The 23,114-nt window shown below is 37.8% G+C and overlaps 1 protein-coding gene across 1 annotated transcript in view; it reads left to right on the top strand.

Moving 5' to 3' along the window:
- The first annotated feature begins 5,202 nt into the window (after nucleotides 1-5,202).
- Nucleotides 5,203-23,114, top strand: part of LOC135197890 (uncharacterized) — a 47,083-nt gene continuing 29,171 nt past the window's right edge. The window contains 14 exon segments of the mRNA XM_064225108.1: nucleotides 5,203-5,469; nucleotides 11,575-11,631; nucleotides 12,131-12,239; nucleotides 12,406-12,497; nucleotides 13,230-13,396; nucleotides 13,786-13,979; nucleotides 14,749-14,988; nucleotides 15,414-15,541; nucleotides 15,818-15,939; nucleotides 16,415-16,643; nucleotides 17,330-17,475; nucleotides 18,784-18,882; nucleotides 19,635-19,801; nucleotides 22,179-22,308. Of these exon segments, the coding sequence (XP_064081178.1) occupies nucleotides 11,604-11,631; nucleotides 12,131-12,239; nucleotides 12,406-12,497; nucleotides 13,230-13,396; nucleotides 13,786-13,979; nucleotides 14,749-14,988; nucleotides 15,414-15,541; nucleotides 15,818-15,939; nucleotides 16,415-16,643; nucleotides 17,330-17,475; nucleotides 18,784-18,882; nucleotides 19,635-19,801; nucleotides 22,179-22,308 (1,851 nt within the window). The 5' untranslated portion in view covers nucleotides 5,203-5,469; nucleotides 11,575-11,603.

Raw genomic sequence — 23,114 nt, 5'->3', positions numbered from 1 at the left:
CTATAGAAAATGGGTATTAGGAACACTCGCCAAAAATTATAATCATTGCTGCAACAAGAAGTAGAAGGGTAGGTAAATGCAGCCAAGAAATGTAATGATGCTGAAGACAGTTGCTTGCCACATCATACAACAAGGTCATTGTCAAAAATTTGGGGGCTGCTGATTAGAGATTTTTCTTTGGTTCTTGAGGGCTATTAAAGTAGTTTCAAAACTGTGAAGGTTATAATTTAATATAGATATCAGTAGTATACATGCATTTTGAGAAAAATGTCAATATATAGAAATCACAGTTAACTTGAAATAATAATCAGCTGTTGACTACAAAAGGGCAGCAACAGTAATGATAATTGGAACACTGTAGGTGACAAGTTGCTTGGATCCAGCAAGAACCGAAGATAAGGGACAAAATTCGTAATGGCACCTACGCATTCATTGAAAAATGTCCGCAAAAGGTGATGTGATATTTAGGAACTAGCAGTAACCCTATACTCTGTTTTTTTTCATCTGTCCATCTGCCTGTGGTGTTTTAGGTAAATAAAAGGATATCTGGGCGTACATTTGCAACTGAAAAGTGTTTTAATAATTTACTGTACGCGAATTACACCGTTAATATTCGAAATAGGATATTATTATAATCGTTGAATGTAACTATCTAAAGCCCGGGACGCAGTGTTGCCATACAAAAACACCACAGGCAGATGGACAGATGAAAAAAAACAGAGTATAGTATCAAACAGCCAAATATAGTATGCAGGCAGCCATCTGAACTTGCGACGCATAGCAGAATGGTCATCGGGTGTAACTGATGCTACTTCGTAGAGGGATTCTGCCAATACATATATTGACACAATATTGTGTCCAAGGCATTTCAAATTGTACATGAAAAAGTGAGCAGACAATAGTGTACATACAAAACGACAATGAAATAAGTAGTAATAAAATGTGCAACACTGGTTCCATGAAACGTAAGAACACAGTGCAAACAAACAAACGCCATGATAAATGTGTAAGTCAGGACTTTTCTGCCTTCAGCCTCGCACAAGCAGTAAAGTTTTTTTTTTTTTTTTTTTTTTTTTTTTTTCTTGTGGGGGGGGGGTGGTTGTAAACTTTACGAATAATCATCTAATGCAAGGAATCGCGAAATTTGACAGGCAAAGTAGAAAAATGCAAGGTTAAAATTACCGTAAATACGTTGTGGAATCAGAATGAGCTATCTGCATGAATTAATTTTTTTCCCGTAAAGTAGACGACGACCGTAAACGGGGTTTATAAAAATGTGTTTCTGCGTTTATTACCCAAAAGCCTCCAAGTTTTGACTCGCTCCGAGGCCAAAGGTATCTGCACTGTAACCTCTGACTTTCATCATCCCGTTTTCTGCATTTATTATTTAGCGCTGATATTCATTTCGTCCGTTTGGCTATGATGTCTTTTAGATGAACAGTCATGCAGAAGAGTGGAAATCTTGGTACTGTCTACATAAAGATCGGACCTTTACACCGACGTACAAAATAAGATCCATTGATGAGCGAGAGATGTGTGTTTCTGGTGATATACGTTCACTCTCGATGTGGTTCGGAAGTCACGTAAAGCCGTTGGTTCCGTTGCTGATTAACCACTGGTTCCATGCAGCGTAAAACCATCGTACAAACAAACAAAATAAGATCATGAAACGGATCCCGAGTAATTGGAATCAAATGTTAATATTTTTGGACCTCTGAAAACCTTTGGCATTCCCTCGTAAGCGGCATTTATTCGTCGACCTTCAAAGCAAGTGGTAGGATTTAGAAATCCGCTCCAGTCTAGGTGATGGACGACGAACTGTTTTACTGTTATGATACTTCTCATCACACTAATCGCGACCCCCCTCTCTCTCTCTCTCTACGGTCATCAGTTGAGGAATCAGACTAGTCTGCAAACGACAGACATGGCAAAATGCCAGGGGCTTCAAAACTTTAGAAGGTGACAACTATGACAAGTGCCACTCTAACAGTGCCACATCCGCCACAGAAACGAGTTGGTTTTTGCTTTACCAAAATAGCTGCCAAGGGAAGGAGGCGTTCTCAGCCATATTTCATGCTTCATTATATATAAACAAAATCACAAAAACCAGAGAAAATGTCGGCGAAGGAATTCGTGATCAATACTTGTGAGAATCACTCACTGACGTATTGAAGAAGAGGGACCATATATCACCAGAGAAACGGCATAAAAAAGAATTTATAGAATTATTATATTTCTTTTATTAATGGCGAGAGAAGCTACAGGTTTATTAAATTCTCGCATCATGTAATGAAGGTTTTTGAGTTTGGTGGCTACTGAATGATGACAAAGTTTTATGGTATATATATATATATATATATATATATATATATATATACATACATACATACATACATACACACACACACACACACACACACACACACACACATATATATATATATATATATATATATATATATATATATATAGACATAAAATCGGTTTCTTTTATGGGGTCTTGTAAGGCAAGTAAGTTTTTTTGTTTGTTTGTTTGTATGTTGTTTTTATGTTGCATGGAACCGGTGGTTATTCAGTAACGGGACCAACGGATTTACCTTGTAAGGCAAGATCCACGAAGCTTTTCGTGTATGTGTGTGTGTGTGTGAAGTCCAAAACCCTCTGAGTTGAATTTACCATGATCATTATTACGCTGTCGCTGTCCGCCCTCTACTTCGGAGAGAAGAGCGATTGCTAATGCAACGAAGATCTCCAGAACATCAAAGGTTTTCCTTATTTACAGCTAGATCGAGAGCGTCCCCGAAACCCCGAGAGTGTCAGATCTCTGGCACTCTGAGTGGCACCTGTCGTATTCCTGGGAGTTTTGAAGTCGATGGCCTTCTGTCACGCCAATCACACGTTAACGCATTCTTCAGTCACTTTTAAGAGACTTCAAATCCACTATTTATCTAATAATCATAAACCTCAGTCATGGCATCTTTCCTCCGGTGCAATTTTCAACAATTCCAGGCTTTAGCCTGGCTGCCAGCCAATGTTATTTGAACAAGCCTTAGCCATGGCACCCTGTTTTCAACGGATGTTCATGTGGAGAATATAATTTTAGGCCAAGTACTGGGACCTATTAAGTCATTCAGCGCTGGAAAGGAAATCGAAAGTATAGGTAGCTTTGAAAGGAGCAACAGGAGGAAAAACCTTTTGCAGTTGCATCATGAAATAACTGTTTGGAAAGGGTGACCAGCTGAAGGTTCAGTACAATGAATGAAAAGGGGTTGCATCTAGGGGCCGAAGGGAGGCTGCAAAAATCCTTAGGTAATGCCTACAGTGCACCACATGAGATGCATTAATGGTACTAGCCCCCTTTGTGGTAGGCTGACTAATGAGCAGCAGGCTGGGAACCCAGCCGTAAAATTTGCAAACATGAGCAGGCCAAGCGCTCTAACACTGAGCTCCTTATGTATATATATCAACCTCGCCTCCTTCAACAATAAAAAAAAAATCTGCAGTTGAACTCACAGATTTGGGAAAGAATCCAGCGAGCCACTGGTGAAGCAGTAGGATGAGTGACCTAAGTAAAATAATAGATTGTTTAAAACTGAAAATCTTGCTCGAGGCTCCCTTTCCCTCCAAAAAACCATACAAATATATATACTACACATATATGTATATATATTTATATATGTATAGATAGTATATATGAGAGTAATAAGAAAAAAAAATACGATGAAATGGGGTACTGACTTGTACATGTACATTGTGTATATGTTAAAGGGAATATGTATTATTGTTATCATTTTCACGGAAAATACGATATCTGCTTCACGGACTATATCTTACCTGACCTGAGAGGGGTAATGGGCGGATGGTCACCTAACTTAAACTAACCTGAGGTCAGCACCTACTTAACCAGGAGGATATATACATTTTCACCCTACATTTATTGTTTTCCGTAAGCACTTGAGAACAGGTTTATACCCCTGGTAAGTTTTAGGGGACTTATATTTTTGGGATTAAAAGCAAACCCTGAAAGAACAGGTTTATACCCCTGGTAAGTTTTAGGGGACTTATATTTTTGGGATTAAAAGCATTCCCTGAAAATTTGCGTGGATTACACGTTCCTTCTGTTTCTCTTCACTGCTGATACGTTCTTTTACACATTTGTTGGTTGAGAATATCCAAGTATGAGACAATTGTCATATATCACAAAGCCAACTTTCAACATTACTACATCATCAGCAATGGTCGAACGACAGCCTCTCTGACATTTATTCCATAGGAAATACTATAAGAATTACGAAGGGGAAGTGAACAGTACGTTACGTATTTCCCAATAAAAATATCTAGACTTACGTTGCAATTCAGGTCTTCAAGTCGGCTGCCAAATTTTTGAAAGTGTTCCGCTAAAACCGCTTTTAGCTCATGCTTTTTATACAATATCGCTCATCGATTTTTTCTGTTATATGGTAATAGTTTACTTTTTGATCAATAAAAACTACATAAAATATCAATGTGAAGTTTCTGGATGTTTTCTTACTCCTTCCAATTTTCCCCACCCGATATATTCAGTTTAATTAGGTAGGCCTGATGACAGGAATAAGACTGCTTTACGTCTACCTATTACTGTAGTAGCTACTGACACTTGCTGAAAAGGGGCTGCTACAAGGACGTTTTAATCTTCATTTTAACATCTCCTCACGGGAAAACTTTTAGCAAAACAGGAGGAAGAAAAGTTAAAATTAAAACACAGCTTGCCAGCGACCATAATGACCACATCGTTCTCCTTAAGTCTCGGCCGTTGTCATTCCGCCGATTCCAAAGGTTTTTGGCTTTAGGTTTCATGAGCAATGGCAATCCCAAGTGTTCCATATTTAAATCTAAGTAATTAGTCCAAATTCCACTTATATACACTTTATTTTCGATGCAAGACTGCGGTATTTCAGTCAGAGGAAGTAAAGGAAAGGTAAGTAACCGCCCAGTCACTCTATTCACAATCTCGTATGTAAACATTGGAGGAAAACGACCATTGAATTTCAGTTTAGACTTGCCTTGGATAAATCTTATCTAGTATAATTACAGTTGTAATTTATATAAAACTAAAACAAAATTAGATGGACTTAATAAAATGGGAATCTCGTAATTTGATAATAAGTGCATGTAAATAAAAACTATAAGTCTGCCTTTGACACATCAGCTGACTATATTCAATAGTTGCAGGAAGTTGAAAAAGTTGAACCAAAGCAAAGCCAATATATAGGCTCTGGGTTTTTAACCGTATTACACAGCGTTAAACAGATCCAGATAATGGTTGATATGGTGCATCGAAATTCATAACGTGTGACTGAAGAAAGTGTTAAGTGAATGACTGAAAAAAAGTGTTCAAGTGAATGACTGAAAAAAAGTGTTACGTGAATGACTGAGTTCTGCAGACCAGCCTGAGGAGTGAGGACAACTATTGCTATGGAGGCCATGCAGGTAAGTAAACGTTAAACTTGAAATAGTCATAGGAAAGTGGCTCTGATACCAATGGAGTCACAAATCTTTGCACCATATTACCACAGAAAGCGAGATTAATTGATAGGGCAACACGTCATTTAATTGATAAAAAAGGACATCGGTACAGCCGTTAAATTATATCAATTAAACCTTGATAGAGAATCAGATCAGATTTAAAGAATTGCAGTTCCCTGTTTTCTCGTATGTATTATCGCACAATAATTATACGCTTATAGTGACAGTGGATAATTAAACCTATGACTCAGATTTGAAGTTTGTATCGTCTCAACTTCGAAAGTGCTTAGCCATCCGACATGATTTTGTCTTTAATGCATCTTTCGATTCATACTTTTCCCCATTCTTTAAAAACGTATAGTAACTATGGTGTGTGTGCTAGTACCTACAGCTGGTATTTTTAGTAGTACATCCATTTACACATCTCTAGCAATGTCCTTTAAGGACCTAGCGTATCCTTTTTCCCTACCTTCCAACCCTGTTGATTTAACTCAATAGTGACCCTAGGCTCCCAGCCGTTTTTTTTTTTTTGGCCATGCCCCAGCTAATTTCCTCCAAAATCCTGCTGCCCCCTGCGATGATATACTACAATTCTTATATTCACGTGGATGAAGCCTAAAAGGCCATTAACTTGGTTTAAACATTCTCGAATTTGTCCCTTTTCAAATCAAATTACACCCTGGGAACCACGGCCGATAGGTAATCCCTTCTTGCTCTGCTGTTCATATGTTGATAATTATCTTCATCTCAAACCGTCAACGTGTCAGTCCTCTTTAGGAAGTCCCTCCCAATCTCGCATACAATCTTCTGGTGTAGCAGACTTTTGGACTCGCCTGTCCAACTGAAGTATATTACCCCAATCTAAGTTACCACTTCTTGTGCGTTTTCTATACGTTTGAGTATAACTCGCATGTGGTTCTTTCCTCTATAAACTACCAGCATTCCCTTATCATCGTTGTAGCGTACATATTATTAGACTTATCATTGCAACGGATGCTGTGTTAAAACCTTATCACGAGAGTTAATGTTTCGTAGTGTGGACAGACCTTTAGGATTATAATATATGTAACACGTATACACATACAGTACATAAAATTCAATATTTATGTATACACACGCGCACACACACACACAACACACACACACACACACACACACACACATATATATATATATATATATATATATATATATATATATATATATATATATATACAGTATTAGTTGTTGTTTTTTGTTGTTGAAATAATCATTAACTAGCAAATATTTGCTACTAATATGGATTTATTGAAAGAAAACAATGTTCCATTATTCATACCATGGTGGTTGGGATGGGCACGTAACCACTCGCCCGCCCCCCTTCTTAAATCCGCCAATGTATATCTATCTAAACCTCCCCCAATATGGAATTCTTTCCATCCCTCTGTCCTTCCTGATGCAGCGAATACACTATGGTGCCTCGTGGGAATAATAGCGAATTTTTCATCAGTTTAGTTGAGTCCATATTTACTTTTAATACAACGAACTTGCAATGGGCCTTTGTGTCTGATTAGGTCTCTCGACTAAGATGAAACAGTTACATCTGGAACGAAGATAAAGTGCAAAAATAGTTTAATAGGAGGTGCCAGCGAGAGAATGGATTGAGGCGAGTGGTAGAAACGTAAGAGGTTGAGACTGGTGAGGTGGGTGGGGCTGAAAAGTTCCAGGGTGAACTGCCGAAAAGTTTGCTTCCGAGTGCTTCGAGAATCATTCGCTCACTGCTCAGAGCTTCGACTAAGTGAGTGCACGGCTTCTATGATCTCCCTTCCAACTCTCTCACTCTCTCTCTCTCTCCGCTTACCAGTAAGGAAGATATATATATATATACTGATATATATATATATATAGATATATATATATATATATATATATATATATATTGTGTATATGTAAGTTTTTTTCAGCAGAGCATCCGTTGTTACCTGTCTGTAAATACACAGGATTCATTTCGCAGTTTTTGAAGGAGTAGAGTGGAATTTTTGCTTGTTTTTTGGATATATTTTACGCTAGACTTAATTTCAAGTACATCTATGAAAGTAGTTTGCGAGTCGACTTCACTGCACAATGGCTATCAAGGTTTGCTTATGAATATATTTTTTTTGTTTCATTAGAACTTATATGAACTAATCAGTGCGTGTTTCAAACATTCATTTTCAAGATCGTTTCGAAGTATTCGTAGTACTATTCTATCTCCATAGATTTCATCCATTAGATTTCAACTCCTGAGATACTGCTTAGTTTAGACACTTCCTCTTTATAGACCTTATATATTTTCTAAAATAACTGTTGGTTGACACAGTAATATTTAGTGTCTTATGTTGATAATGCACATATGCAGATCATGAACATACCATTGTATTTTGCGAACGATGAAGGTCTTTCAATAGTTATTCATCTTATTTTCCCGTACAGAGGAACTGTTAAACGGAATTTTTTTTACTTATAAATTTATTTATTTTTCACTTGTGAGATGACACTGACCTGTAATCAACTGGTGAATTTGATAAAATGCATCAAATTTGGTGAGAAATTTTTCCTGCAAAGACGTTGGCACGCGAAATAACTGACGAACCTTTGGCATCTGCCATGCAGCGTTTGCGGGAAAGATGGGACTAGTCTTACTTCAGTATCGCGCCTAATGTTGGACACTTGGTTGCTATATTTTTTTGCAGAGCGCGGACAATTAAGTTTCGGAAGATCTGCTCGTGTTACCTCGTCTTCAGAGCTTAGAATAATGATCATAACTTGAGAGTGAATGCAGGACGGTCGCTTAGTTACGAGTAATGGTATTTTATTTATTTTTTATTTTATTTTAAGGTGACTAACTGAGGCAAGTTTGTTAAAAATAAAGACACGGTAATATCTGAAAGGCGCGAGTTAGCGGATCTTTTGAAATAAAGGCATCATGCAGCAAGATCGTCTAAAGCTTGTTTTTTCAATAATTCGTATAACGCTTGCTTTTTTTTTTTTTTTTTTTTTTTTTTTTTTTGTTTTTTTTTTTTTTTTTTTTTTTTTTTTTTTTTTTTTACAATATAACAGTGGTTTAAAAACCGCTCCAGTAAGTCTCCGTGTGATATCCATTTTATGAGCGTTGTGAGTTGTGGTATATCAGGTTTTATTCTTTATTGTATTTTGGATAGCTGGGATGTTTAATTCAGCCAGTTATTACGCTTGGTATTGACGTTAATTGAATTAATGGGTATGTGGGTATTTCATATCAGACAGGTATCTAAGTGTTTTTTTTTTTTTTTTTTTTTTTTTTTTTTTGTAATACTAGTACGATCATCATATCCACAATCGAGACTTCAGAAAGGCAATTTCATCTGCAGCTGATGCTGTGGTTTCTCTCAGATGCCAATGGTTATGGTACGTGCCGCCGGCTATATCCGTCTACTAGACCTATTCTACTTGCACCTTCGTTTTTTATTTTATTTCATTTATTTATTTTATATATATATGTGTGTATGTATGTATGTATATATATATATATATATATATATATATATATATATATATATATATATATACATATATATATATATATATATATATATATATATATATATATATATATATATATATATATATATATATATACCTACTTGCACTTTCGTTTCTTTCACCAACACTTGACATCCGAAGACTTCGGTCTAGGGAAGTTTTATTCCCCTTGATTTTATATATATATATATATATATATATATATATATATATATATATATATAATCAAGGGAATAAAACTTCCCTAGACCGAAGTCTTCGGATGTCAAGTGTTGGTGAAAGAAACGAAAGTGCAAGTAGGTATATATATATATATATATATATATATATATATATATATATATATATATATATATATATATATATAAGTTATATCACATTTCCGTGATTCATATACATATATCGAGCTACAATGTCCTTTAATATGTAATTCGCTCTATCTCGGAATTAATATATTTTCATATATGCTTAACCGAAGGGGAATTTTTTCTCGATAATAGACTTGCCTGGACCAGGGTGCGAACCTGGATTTGAAAGGATCCATAGGTTCGCGCCGTGGTCCAGGCAAGTCTATTATCGAGAAAAAATTCCCCTTCGGTTAAGCATATATGAAAATATATTAATTCCGAGTAGAGCGAATTAGATATTAAAGGACATTGTAGCTCGATATATATATATATATATAGATATATATATATATATATATATATATATATATATATATATAGTGTGTTGTGTGTTTTATGATATATCTCTGATCGTATTAGCGTGTAGACGCAGGTCAATCATTTTAGCCCATCTCTCTTCAAGGTTCATTATCCTAAACGTGTTTACTTTCCCCAAGTGCTCTGTTTGCTTAGCGTTATGGAGGTAAAGAATGTCTTTCGTTCGTGTCCTATATATTAGAAAGATTCATGGCATGTATTGACGAACTTTTATTTCATTGGCAGCCTTGCATTGTATCGTTTATGTATTCTGAGTCCTCTGGGAGGTATAACGTCCCTAGCAATTTGTATACTTTCGACATATATGTTTGTTTTATTGACACTCTCAGTCCTGTTCTCCTTTGTTCCGCGAAGTGGTCACGCTTTCTCTTTGTGTAGTCTGTTTATATTGGCTGTTAATAGAGACCGATGTCTCAGACGTAAATTGCGAGGAATACGTACTCGGGAAAGGCTTCTTATCAGCGATTCCGTTTTTTTTTTTCTACACAACATTAGCTTCTAGCAGTGTTACTATAAGCTGTTCTTCTGATTTTTTTTACGTTATTTATGATTTTTAATGTTGAATGCGTATTTTCCGATGTACAATTATTTTCTGTGACGTAAAAAACTAACGTCACTAGCTTAACCTAAAGTATTTTTGACGAAGAAAAATAAAGGATTTTAATAAAATTCATTTCTATAAATGAGTAGGATATGTTTTATAACTACTTTCATAATAAAACATAAAAAGGCAAAGTGAAGAATTTTATTCCTCAGTGCCGTGGCCTGTGGTCGGAAAAGCCACGGAGGGTTGCCTGATGTCACCAGAAAGTCAAGCTCATTTAACAATATAGATATTTGAACCTCGTGGTAAATTTGTAACTGCAAGGGAATTCATTGGTGTCGCGCCATGGAGGTCAGAAACACCACAACATCAGATTGATTGGTTGTAAGGTCATCTGACGCCACAACGGCCAGAATTCCGATAACCGAACGTACTATAGTTTTCCCAGAAGGTAAAGATATAACGCGGGACTAACGGCCACATGACAATCGTGCTGAGGTGACAATTGAGCGCTGGCTTATCGTTCTGGAAAAACGTTCGTTTCGAATAATTCTGTGCTTTATTCAAATTGAAATTTAGACATTCATGAACAGGTGAAAGGAAAATTCAATGACGTTTACGATAGCGCCTTTGTCCGTCAGTGAATGATGATTAAGTTGAGATAGGAAGCTACGTAAATGCTGCAGATATTGTTCTTGTTCTTTGTTATTATCATTTTTTTAATAATTCAGCGAGTGGCTGGGGGTGACCATGTCAGTTTTTACGTCTGCAAAGAATTAAGTTCGTGTGACTGCCTTCAAATGAGAGAGAGAGAGAAAAAAAAAAATGACACGTCAGACGCGTATGCATATTAAATCCTGCAAATCCTACTTATAAAGGGGGTTCACGCCCATGTACTTTACGAATCCATTTCAGTACAGGAGTTCAGTGAATGCTCGGTTTATCAAATCCTTTTAAAACAATTCAATTCACTGTTATTACGCTGCAGCAACAAGTTCTCAGAAGCTCTGGCCCAGTTATTTGCTTTCTGTCATTTTTACTTATTTATCTTTTATTTTGATTTACAGAAGTATACCTACAATCATTTTTGAATGGGCGCCTGCGCCTGCCTGCTTCCATGAAAGGACACCTTTGTGGTTGTGTTGATATTGCATATATTATACATATATATATATATATTATATATATATATATATATATATATATATATATATATATATATTATATAATGTACATATGTTTCCCTTTTCATATTTTCAGGTTCTGGTCCTCTGCCCCTGCTGACGGTGATGGCATCTCTAATTAGCCAGCAGTTTGGTAAGAGCTAATGACGATTCTAAGAAAACCCACTGCACTTTTACCTCCTGCTTATGCCACCTTAGAGAACAGACGTTGTTTCCATTTATTTATTTATTTTTTATTGAGCAGAAGAGAGTAGAGGGAAAGAAACGGTCACTGACATTTGTAGTAAAAAGAATCGAGATTTCTGTACAACGTATAATGCTGTATAAAATCATCAACTATGACCGGCAGCTCTCTAGTTGCTTGCCAGATGCGATAGAATGAGGAGTGCGTCCCATGTCCCCGGAAAGCGATCCATGGCTGACTATAACCTTAAATAAAATTAAAACTACTGAGGCTAGAGGGTTGCAATTTGGTATGTTTGACGATTAGGGAGTGGATGATCAAAATAACAATTTACAGCCCACTAGCATCAGTAGGTTTTTAGATCTGAGAACGGGCTAAAAATGATTGAAGCAAAACAATATATGTATTTATTAATAGACTATTTTTGTTCTTTCTTTTCGTCCATCAGTGATAGTTCTCCTGAGTCTCTTGTGTGGGTCTGTTTCTGGTCGTTTGCCGCGAATACCCAACTTTGTGGGTCAAGACCAGCAAGAAAATTCGTCCATTGACGGAACTAGGTAACTGAATTTGTTTATTTATTATTATTAAAAGATATTCTTAACGAGAATTTGGACTGACTGACTACCTTCAAAGCTGAATCTAACGTCAGAAATGTGATACATGAATTTACTTGTGTTCTTAATTACTTATATGGGATATTGTTATCTTTACTTTTTTTTTCAGGAGTTTTCGACGTGACGTCATCACCGCTCTGTCGGCGCTGATTGGTCACAGCCATCGCTACCTGCAGTTGCTCTATGACGTGCGATTCGAAGGTTACATTAGTATGTTATTAGTAACTCGCCTCTCTCTCTCTCTCTCTCTCTCTCTCTCTCTCTCTGTTAGTTATGATATTTAAGAAAGCAAAGTCTACCCTAACTATTATCATATAGTTAGATTATTATTATTATTATTGTTATTATTATTATTATTATTATTATATTATTATTATTATTATTATTATTATTATTATTATTATTAATGATACTGGCTCTTATCCTGTCGTGAGTCGTGATTTTAACATTATTTATTGCCTCTTTTAAATCATAATCTGGTGATTTTTTGCAATGAAGAAAGGTTCATTAGTTCATGATAAAGTCAGCAGAAATAACCTGATTTTAATTTCAGATTAAGATGCATAAAAGTTCAATAGGTTTCATTTCCCTTTCCTATAATTGCAAAATCAAATCTGTAGTTGCAATTAGATATTACGACATTCACTTGGTATTTAGACCCTTAGGGGGTCAGTGCATTACTCTAGGTTCTTTGTAGTGTGTCTTCGGTCACTAGCTGCAACCCCTTTCGTTCCTTTTACTGCACCTCCTTCCATATTTTCTCTTACATCCTCTCCTAACAATTGAATCATAGTGCAACTGCTTGGAGGTTTTCCTCCTGTTACACCTTTCAAAGCTTCTACTGTCAATTTCCGTTTCAGTGTTTAAAATTCTAAATTAAATTCAATTTAGTGTTCATTTCAAAGAGATAAATGAATTCTTTTCGTCGAGCAGATGAAGTCTATGACGTCACGCAGTTCTCCAAGACGGAGAGCGGTCTGATGGTTTATCGGGTCGACGGAACCGAGGCTCAGCTGGAGAATATCCTGGCGCCTGCCGACGGTCCTACGGTCCTTCTGCTTCTCTGCCGTCCTAAGCAGATCACGGACATGTTTCGGACGGTAACTATTCCATAAAGAAAAAAAAAAAAAAATGACCCTGATGCTTGGTGCTTTTAATGTTTCCTGGGAAGGCTCAGTTGACCTGCGAAATGGCGCGAATGTCAAGCATGATTATAGTGCATTTCTTTTTATGATTTCAGTATGATTATACATTTAATGTCGTTGTGTGGTACACATACACACGTATATATATATATATATATATATATATATATATAATATATATATATATATATATATAAACTAATGACGAAAGCACTTACTCAGTAATTGCACGTATTGGGAGAGCTATTGACAAATGACAGGGTCATGCTCTGCCTATAAGAACTATACATATACATGTACGCACATAAACTCGTTCTTTTGACACGTTTCTTTGATAATTTCAGATTCACCGCAGGAGACTCAACAGCCACTACGTCCTGTGGATAGTGATGTTGAGAGACGCAGGAGAAGGAGACTACGTCACGAACGGCCTGGAAGGACTGGTCTTCGAGGGAACTCGGGTGATTCTCGTCGTCCAGAATGCTGGGGAAAGTTACGACGTGTTTTCGTCTCGTGTTGACGCGGAAGGCATTATCAGGTACTTCTGCTAAAGCTATAGCCACTAGCACAAATTTCTCGCGCTCAACTCTGACTGACGACGCCAGATAACTCACAATCAGTCAGTCATTTAATCAACTGTGACTGCGACCTTGACAATTTTATCTACCAATACTGCGTTTCATCGCGTTACAGTGATACATACCGTAATTAAAGGTATAGAGATTATAAATGTAATTATCGATTTACGAAAGGAAACTCCCCTTTTTTGGAACAGAAACAAAGACAAAAGCTGGTTGATTTTAATTTGTATGGATGGCTAATTTTAATCTGTAAGGCGTCGTATATTTATTCGTCTTACCATATTACTATTTTGTGTTATTTAAATCGCAGTGAACAGTACCTGTCATCATTTGCTGTCTGAAAGCAAAAAATACTCTGTAAAATCCTTTTCTTGCGTAGATTTCTACCCTGTAGCCGGGTAGTGCCGTCAATGCACCTCACGTGCGGTGCACTGTAGGCATTACTTAAGAGTCTTTGCAGCATCCCCTAATCGGCCCCTAGTTGCAACCCTTCCATATTCCCTTCATCTCGCTATCCACCCTCTGCTAACATTTATTTCATAGTGCAACTGCTTTGAGGTTTTCCTCCCGTTACATCTTCGTAACCTTTTACTTTCAAGTTTCCTTTCAGCGCTGAATAACCTCATATGTCCCAGTGCCTGGCCTCTGGCAGAAATCCTGGGTTCCATTCCTTGTGTATAGATTCCACGAGTTGGTATTATGAAGCCCCTTGTCCAAACGACACAGATTCTTCCGTGACGCCAAGCTGGACCTCGCCACCGCCCGCGGAAGAGATCTCCTGAAGCAGGTCGCCCTTAGAGATGATTCTGCCTCCTACAGGGACATGAACGGGAGGGAGATGCGCATCGCAGCCGTCAATAACTTCGGCCTCTGCAACCTCGTTCGTCTGCCAGACGGGAGGACGCAGCCCTCCACCGGGATCGACGTGGCCATGATGAAGACGCTCAGTTCCGCCCTCAATTTCACGTGGGTTCGACTATTTTATTATTTCTTAGACTTTTGCTAATTTCATAGTAACTCACATCTAAAAACCTTGATTCTAAATGGATATTCTTTTATGAAAACCATAAATCAGCAATAACAAAAGGATTCCAGACACCGAAGAGGGTCTGGTAGACAGACAAAAAGACCGGCAATAAATTTAGATGATTTCTCTTTACTAAGGACTTCACATCCTACAAGCATAGTCTACAGATTTATTATTACTGTCTGTGACTCACAGTGTCTTAGATGCGAGTTCAAATCTGATTTAGGTTTAAGATTTCCCTTCTGCATTTAATCGCAAATGACACGATTAGAGCAGTTTGCAGAGCGCTGTTTCTAGGAGCACACTCCTCTGCAATGAGTCCTGGAACTACTTCGGCTATTATTATTATTATTATTATTTCCAGAATCCGCATCGTGGACCCTCCCGACGGGTCGTATGGGAACCCCCTTCCCAACGGCTCAGTCACCGGAATGATTGGGATGGTGGCCAGGAGGGAAGCTGATTTTGCCATCTGCGCCATTTCCCTGTCGGGTATGACACTTCTGACAAGCCACCTACTCACACTTTTGTTTTTATATTTATTAATTTTTCTACTGTCATTGACTGTTTCTTCTCCTCCTCTGCTGACAAGATTTGAAATTCTATGCATTAACTTGATGTTTGATTTATTTTTAACAAATTGACATTTTTTGCATAGACTTTTATATATATATATATATATATATATATATATATATATATATATATATATATATATATATATATATATATACATAATATACATACATTACATATATCGTTCTGCAGCCCTTCGCAAGACTGTAGTGGACTTCCCATACCCATATTATCGGTCGCCCCTGGGCCTATTCTCGAGGGCGCCCAAAGAGAAGAGCAGAGTGCTGGCCATTCTCTCACCGTTCACCGCCCAGGTATGGCAACATACGCACACACATACACATATATATTTATTTTTTAAGCATTCACAATCTTCTACAGGGGCTGCTATAAGAAGGAAGAGCTCGTACTGGCATGTAGCAAGCTAAAATGTAAAGCAGAAACAGACAATCTAAACCATAGGCCTATTTAAGCTGCTTTTCTTCCTTTGAAAAGCTTAGGTGTATGTGAGCGCCTCTTCTTAAAACCTTAGGCTTATGTGAGCTCCTCTTTATAAAACTTTTAAAACCTTAGTTCTATGCAAGCTCCTCTTTTTAAAACCTTTAAAACCTTAGGTCATATGAGCTCCTCTTTTCAAAACTTTTAAAACGTTAGTCCTATGTGAGCTCGTCATATTAAAGCTTTTAAAAACTTTAGTCCTATGTAAGCTCGTCTTTTTAAAACCTTAAACATTAGGCCTATGTGGGCGCCACCTCTCCCTGTCGTGTATCAAAAAATTTATTTATTTAGGTTTGGCTTGGCATCGTCGTTGCCGTGCTGCTCATGGGCCCCATAATAGCCGTCCAGTCGAAATTGTCGTCTGCTGCTTACGTGAAGGGGCGCGAGTTGCCGAAATTCCTGACGTACTCCTTCAACGTGTTCAGGAGCATAGTCTCTCAGGGCAACCTGCTGCCGACGACCACCGTGACCGAGAGGGTCGTCTTCGTCTCCTGGTACCTGTTTTGCCTCGTCGTCTCAGGTAGGTAGGTGGCTGGGGTTCTGTCTATGTGGTCTTTTTCGCTTATTTGAGATCGAAAAGAAGAAGTATACAGATTCAAATTATAGTTGGTAAGAGCTATAGGCTTACTATTTTATTATAGAGTATTCATATCATATCCACAGCGCAGTTTTGGTTTCCAAAATATAAACCACACCAGACTTAAGGATGGCATCTCGTGATTATTATTATTATTATTATTATTATTATTATTATTATTATTATTATTATTATTATTATTATTATATTTCGTATTTTGTACACACTTTTTAATCTTGCTTGCCTCCATTCTCTTTCTTTCAAAAATAAGATGACCTGTTTCGTTCTGTGGGAACCTGATAAATATATTTGCTATTATTATTATTATTATTATTATTATTATTATTATTATTATTATTATTATTATTATGATATTATTATATTATTATTATTATTATTATTTATTATTATTATACAAACCTCAGTAGAAAAAGCTGAATGCTACAGCCGATACCCCGTTAGAGACAGCATCCCAATACGTTAGAAGTGGTTAGGAAGTATATTTATAAAAGATAAAAACTGCGAAGATATACAACCACAGATGATAATTCAAGATAATAATTATGAGACCTCCAGTTGCCTTCACGTACGAGATCCTCAAAGACTAAAAAAATAACTTTGATTCTCAGTGTTGTACTCGGGAATGCTGACGGCCGTGCTGGCCATCCCAGCCTTCGAAGCTCCCATCGACTTCCTCACGGACCTCCCAAGGGCTGTCAAGGAAGGCTTCGACATCGGCGTCTACAAGGACACGACCAACGAGTTACTCTTCAGGGTGAGCGAACGAAAGAACAAGTTCCGATTCGCGAAGCCTCGCGAGATGTCTGCAGGGCAGCGTTGCCAACCTTGTGGTAATTACCCTATGCACAGGGTAATTCAGCCTCAAATCTGGGTCCGTAGGGTAACTGGGTAATGTCACGAAATTTGAGCAAAACGTAGAGTAATTTCAAGATGGTTGTCTTTTATTTATTAAAAAGTGACCAATAAACAACAAATTTATTTATATTGAGTATATCTTAAGGCCGGACGTAGGGTACAATAACCGTGAAAGACAGTGGGTGACCAGATTTTGAAAATTGAAATACGGGACACTTAAATTGAAGAGGTAGTTGAATAATATAGACAACTTATGCGAAGTTATGCACGCAGTGACGCAGGCAATGTCCTTCTCAGCATTCTTTATTGACGTTTCTTTTGTTTTAAAGTGCATTCGTTGTAGATTTTGTTACAAACAGCTGTTCATTACATGTGTCAAAGCATTAGAATATTGCAATCAAGCATGTTTTGCAGCTTTGAAGGATATTAATAACAAAAGTGACTTGTCACAATATATTGAAGAAATTGCAGACAATAAAATACATATGTTGAAAACCTTTCAATAATCCTTTTAAAATTATTTTCCTCATTGTTGTTAAGTTATTTTCCATTTGTCATATTTTGCACTAGATCCAACTGTTCTCAAGAGATGGTGTTTGGTTTGAGCATATGTGATGAACTCCGAAATTGCACTTTATCTGTAGTTCTGACTTGATCAACCTCTACGTACACTGCACCGGTTCCTACACCCACCCCATCGGTGGCCCATCAGAGAGAACACTCTCTCCACTTGAGCGTTTGAAGGGGGCATGCTTAGTACAAATTTCGATAGTTTATTGTATTTTTTATTTTTTTTTATTTTTTAGATATTGAAAATACGGGACAAAAGGCGTCCCGGGGAGGGTCGATACGGGACACGGGACAAATATAAATACGGGACGCCTGGTCACCACTGAAAGTAGGGTAATTTCAGTGCCTAGGTAGGGTAAGGAGCTCTTAGATAGTTGGCAACGCTGCTGCAGGTGTTGGGGGTGGAGTTCGTTGGTGTTACGGTTCTATTAAAGTAGACCCAACAAAATATTTTTGAACATATAAATTTGCGATTATATAAATTTACGATTATTTATTATACACCTCTTGCTTTATGTGTGTCTTTTATACAAAATGCGTGAATATTCCTGTGGAAGAATCATTAAAATGCTGTTAGGTTTGTAGGAGAGGCTTCCAGAGTATAATTCTTTGGTACGACTTTACCATTCCTTTGCAGGAGGCGAAGGACGGCATCTATGCCCAGACGTGGAAGCTGTTCAACCACAAGAACCCAGAGAGAAGTTTCGTCAGAGGCAACGCCCCCGCAATGGATGAGGTAAGGTTTCTTGCTCGGCTGTAGCCTGACCGTGAGAACAGACGCAGATGACTTCTGTAACGGCCAATGGTTTTAGGAAAAATAAGCTAAAATAAACCATAGCTAGACATAATTCCATGAGTTTGACACATACAGGTAAATACTGTGATAAGCTGTAGGTTTCAATCATTCCATGAATGACACATAAAAGGTAAATACTGTGATAAGCTGCAGGTGCCAATCATTCCATGAGTTTGAGACAAGTAAATACCGCGATAAGCTGTGGGTTCCAAAGCTACAGGTCAATATTAGAATGAACTGTTAGGTTCCAAAGGCATAGATGAATACTCCAATGTGCCATTGGCTGGAGAACCGCGGCTGGATGTTGTAATGTACCGTAGGTTCAAAAGTCATTGGTGAATGATACAATGTGCTGTGGATTAAAAAAAATAAAACCATAGCTGTATGTTGTGATACGTTGCGTGTTTAGTAGGTCTAGCTGAATGCTGTGAGGTCCTTCAAATAGTTATAGTGGTATGTTGTGATACTCTGCGGGTTCAGAAGCTGTTGCTAAAATGCTGCAGGATGGTACTACACATTACAAAGTTCGAAAACCATAGGTGAATAGTACAATGGCCTGGAGAGAGGTGAAAAAAATGTGAATGCTGAAATGCGCAGTATAAAACTGGCATGATCTAAGTACAAAAGCCAAGTCATCATAAATCCGTTTCGTTCTTAGCCTAACCTCGAGTACTACGAACGCTTCTCCTCAGGTGGTCTCCAGGGACTTCGTGTACATCGGCTTCATGGCGTCCTGCGAGATCCTCTCAACGAAACTAGGAAGAAGTAGAATCCACATTGGCAAAGAGACGTTCTTCTCCAGCGACATTGGTCTAGCAACCCCGCCCGGAACGCCTTATACCAAGACCTTCGGCGACGTGTAAGTGATTCCACGCATTTTGTGAGTGTGTGCTTTTGTCTTTACGTAGTAATATAGTTTGCTATATAGTTGTGGATTTTTATTACACAAATTATTGTTATTATTACTTTTTTTTTTTGCTCTATCACAGTCCTCCAATTCGACTGGGTGGTATTTATAGTGTGGGGTTCCGGGTTGCATCCTGCCTCCTTAGGAGTCCATCACTTTTCTTACTATGTGCGCCGTTTCTAGGATCACACTCTTCTGCATGAGTCCTGGAGCTATTTCAGCCTCTAGTTTTTCTAGATTCCTTTTCAGGGATCTTGGGATCGTGCCTAATGCTTCTATGATTATGGGTACAATTTCCACTGGCATATCCCATATCCTTCTTATTTCTATTTTTAGATCTCGATACTTATCCATTTTTTCCCTTTCTTTCATTTCAACTCTGGTGTCCCATGGTATTGCGACATCAATGAGTGATACTTTCTTCTTGACTTTGTCAATCAACGTCACGTCTGGTCTATTTGCACGTATCACCCTATCTGTTCTGATACCATAGTCCCAGAGGATCTTTGCCTGATCGTTTTCTATCACTCCCTCAGGTTGGTGTTCGTACCACTTATTACTGCAAGGTAGCTGATGTTCCTTGCACAGGCTCCAGTGGAGGGCTTTTGTCACTGAATCATGCCTCTTTTTGTACTGGTTCTGTGCAAGTGCCGGGCATTCGCTTGCTATGTGGTTTATGGTTTCATTTTTCGTATTGCACTTCCTACATATGGGATTGATGTTATTTCCATCTATCGTTCTTTGAACATATCTGGTTCTTAGGGCCTGATCTTGTGCCGCTGTTATCATTCCTTCAGTTTCCTTCTTTAGCTCTCCCCTCTGTAGCCATTGCCATGTGTCATCGCTGGCTAGTATTGTCCGTGCATTGGTTTGTTGTGCCAGTCCTCTGTTCTGTTTGTCATTGTCCTGTCTGTATATTTCCGGGTCTTTGTCTACTTTTATTAGTCCTTCTTCCCATGCCCTCTTTAGCCACTCGTCTTCACTGGTTTTCAGATATTGCCCCAGTGCTCTGTTCTCGATGTTGACGCAGTCCTCTATACTTAGTAGTCATCTCCCTCCTTCCTTTCGTGTTATGTATTGTCTGTTCGTATTTGGTCATGGGTGTAGCGCTTTGTGTATTGTCATATGTTTCCTGGTTTTCTGATCTATGCTGCGGAGTTCTGCCTTCGTCCATTCCACTATTCCTGCGCTGTATCTGATTACTGGCACTGCCCATATGTTTATGGGTTTTATCATATTTCCTCCATTGAGTTTTGACTTGAGTATCGCCTTGAGTCTCTGCATATATTCCTTCCTGATCGTGTCCTTCATCTCTCGGTGTTTTATATCCCCTCCTTCCATTATTCCCAGGTATTTATATCCAGTCTCATCTATGTGTTTGATGCTGCTCCCATCTTGTAGCTTTATCCCTTCGGTTCTCGTTACTTTGCCTTTTTGTATGTTGACTAAGGAGCATTTTTCTATTCCAAACTCCATCCTGATGTCCCCAGATACAATCCTTACAGTCTGGATTAGGGTATCTATTTCCTTGATGCTCTTACTACACAGCTTGATGTCGTCCATGAACATCAGATGGTTGATTTTGTTGCCGTGGCAGGAGTGGGTTAGGTCGTCAATGGACTGGTTAAGCAACATTGGGGCTGGTCAGTCGTTGGATGGGTGACCGCTCTAATCGGCGTTGATTCCTTGGGAAAGGATCTTTACCATAATTTCCTCAGTCTACTCAGCTGTAAATGAGTACCTATCCCTGATGTGGTAGGGTCCAGCTATGGGTTAAATAGCAAAACTCAGCAATGATGTTAAGAAACGAAGGAATAAACGAAAACGACGTAAATGGAACCTCTGGCAACAGAGGAGCTTCGTCCGGCAGCCAGGTATTCAACCCAATTGAAGGGGAAGACGGTCAGGTACTTGGAGGTCGTCATCCAGCAACTGACCACCACAACGACAGTAACCAACAGCCTGAGATTGGAGTTATTATTATTATTATTATTATTATTATTATTATTATTATTATTATTATTAGTTAGACCCCAGTATCCAGTACGTGTGATATACCATGTTGGAGTTTCACTTTTTTTTTCTTTTAATCATAAACCACCCCCTTCTCTCTCTCTCTCTCTCTCTCTCTCTCTCTCTCTCTCTCTCTCTCTCTCTCTCTCTCTCTCTCTCTTTCGAAATACCCTTATTATTAAATAGATACTGAATGAATTCATCTTCTTCAGGACGCTGAGGCTGAAGGAGGCAGGCTCTCTCTCTCTCTCTCAAAGTACCCTTATTGCTATATATAGATACTGGATGTATTCTTCTTCTTCTTCTTCTTCTTCAGGACACTGAGACTGATCGAGGGAGGACTGCGGACGAAGTGGAAGGCCGAGGAGCTAAGCAGACTGGCATCCTCGGTGCCAAAGGAGACGGAGAAATCTGGCACCTACGCCATCACCCTCTCTCATCTGCAGGTAGGTCTCGCTCGTTATGTGTTTTGTGTTTTGTGTTTTGCTGCTTTAACTCCAGGTGATATACGTGGTTATAGTAGATGGCTCTCTTACAGCCTCATCCCTGAAGACAAGAGAGACTTAACAAGTGCACATGATTAGCTCTCGAGAGCAGACATATACTTTTTTTTTTTTTTTTTTTTTTTTTTTTTTTACAATGAATGATTTGTGTAGTCTCTTTTCGATGTTCAACGTGTCACTTATTTTGGTTATGTGGGCTTGGTTGCTGAAATGACTGCTCGGGCAACTTTTGTACAGCCTGGTTGAATTTCAGTTTACACACTTGACGATCTCTGTGGACGAATTGCAGTTTGACGGCTCCGTTATATATATATATATATATATATATATATATATATATATATATATATATATCATATATATATATTCATATATATATATATATATATATATACATATATATATATATATATATAAATTATATGAATAAAATATATATCAAATATTTTATATTTAAATATGTGTATGATAAACTGTTGTAAAATAAAAATTCCGCGATTATTTGAATAAATTATATTAGTATGGGTCATCTTTTCCATATCAATACAACTGACTGATATAACTGCGGAATTGTATTACGTAATCACAAAACGTTTTTAAGGCCTCAAGTCTTCTAGTCAATAATAATAATAATAATAATAATAATAATAATAATAATATTTTTTCTCTGGAGCCAGCCCTTGTGAGGACCAGCTATCTGACATTAAGATTAAGAGAAATTCCATTTTAAACGCGATCTGACTTTCAGG

The sequence above is a fragment of the Macrobrachium nipponense genome, chromosome 23 (genome assembly GCF_015104395.2).
Source record: "Macrobrachium nipponense isolate FS-2020 chromosome 23, ASM1510439v2, whole genome shotgun sequence".
Taxonomy (NCBI): domain Eukaryota; kingdom Metazoa; phylum Arthropoda; class Malacostraca; order Decapoda; family Palaemonidae; genus Macrobrachium; species Macrobrachium nipponense.
This window is presented reverse-complemented; position numbering and strand designations above follow the sequence as displayed.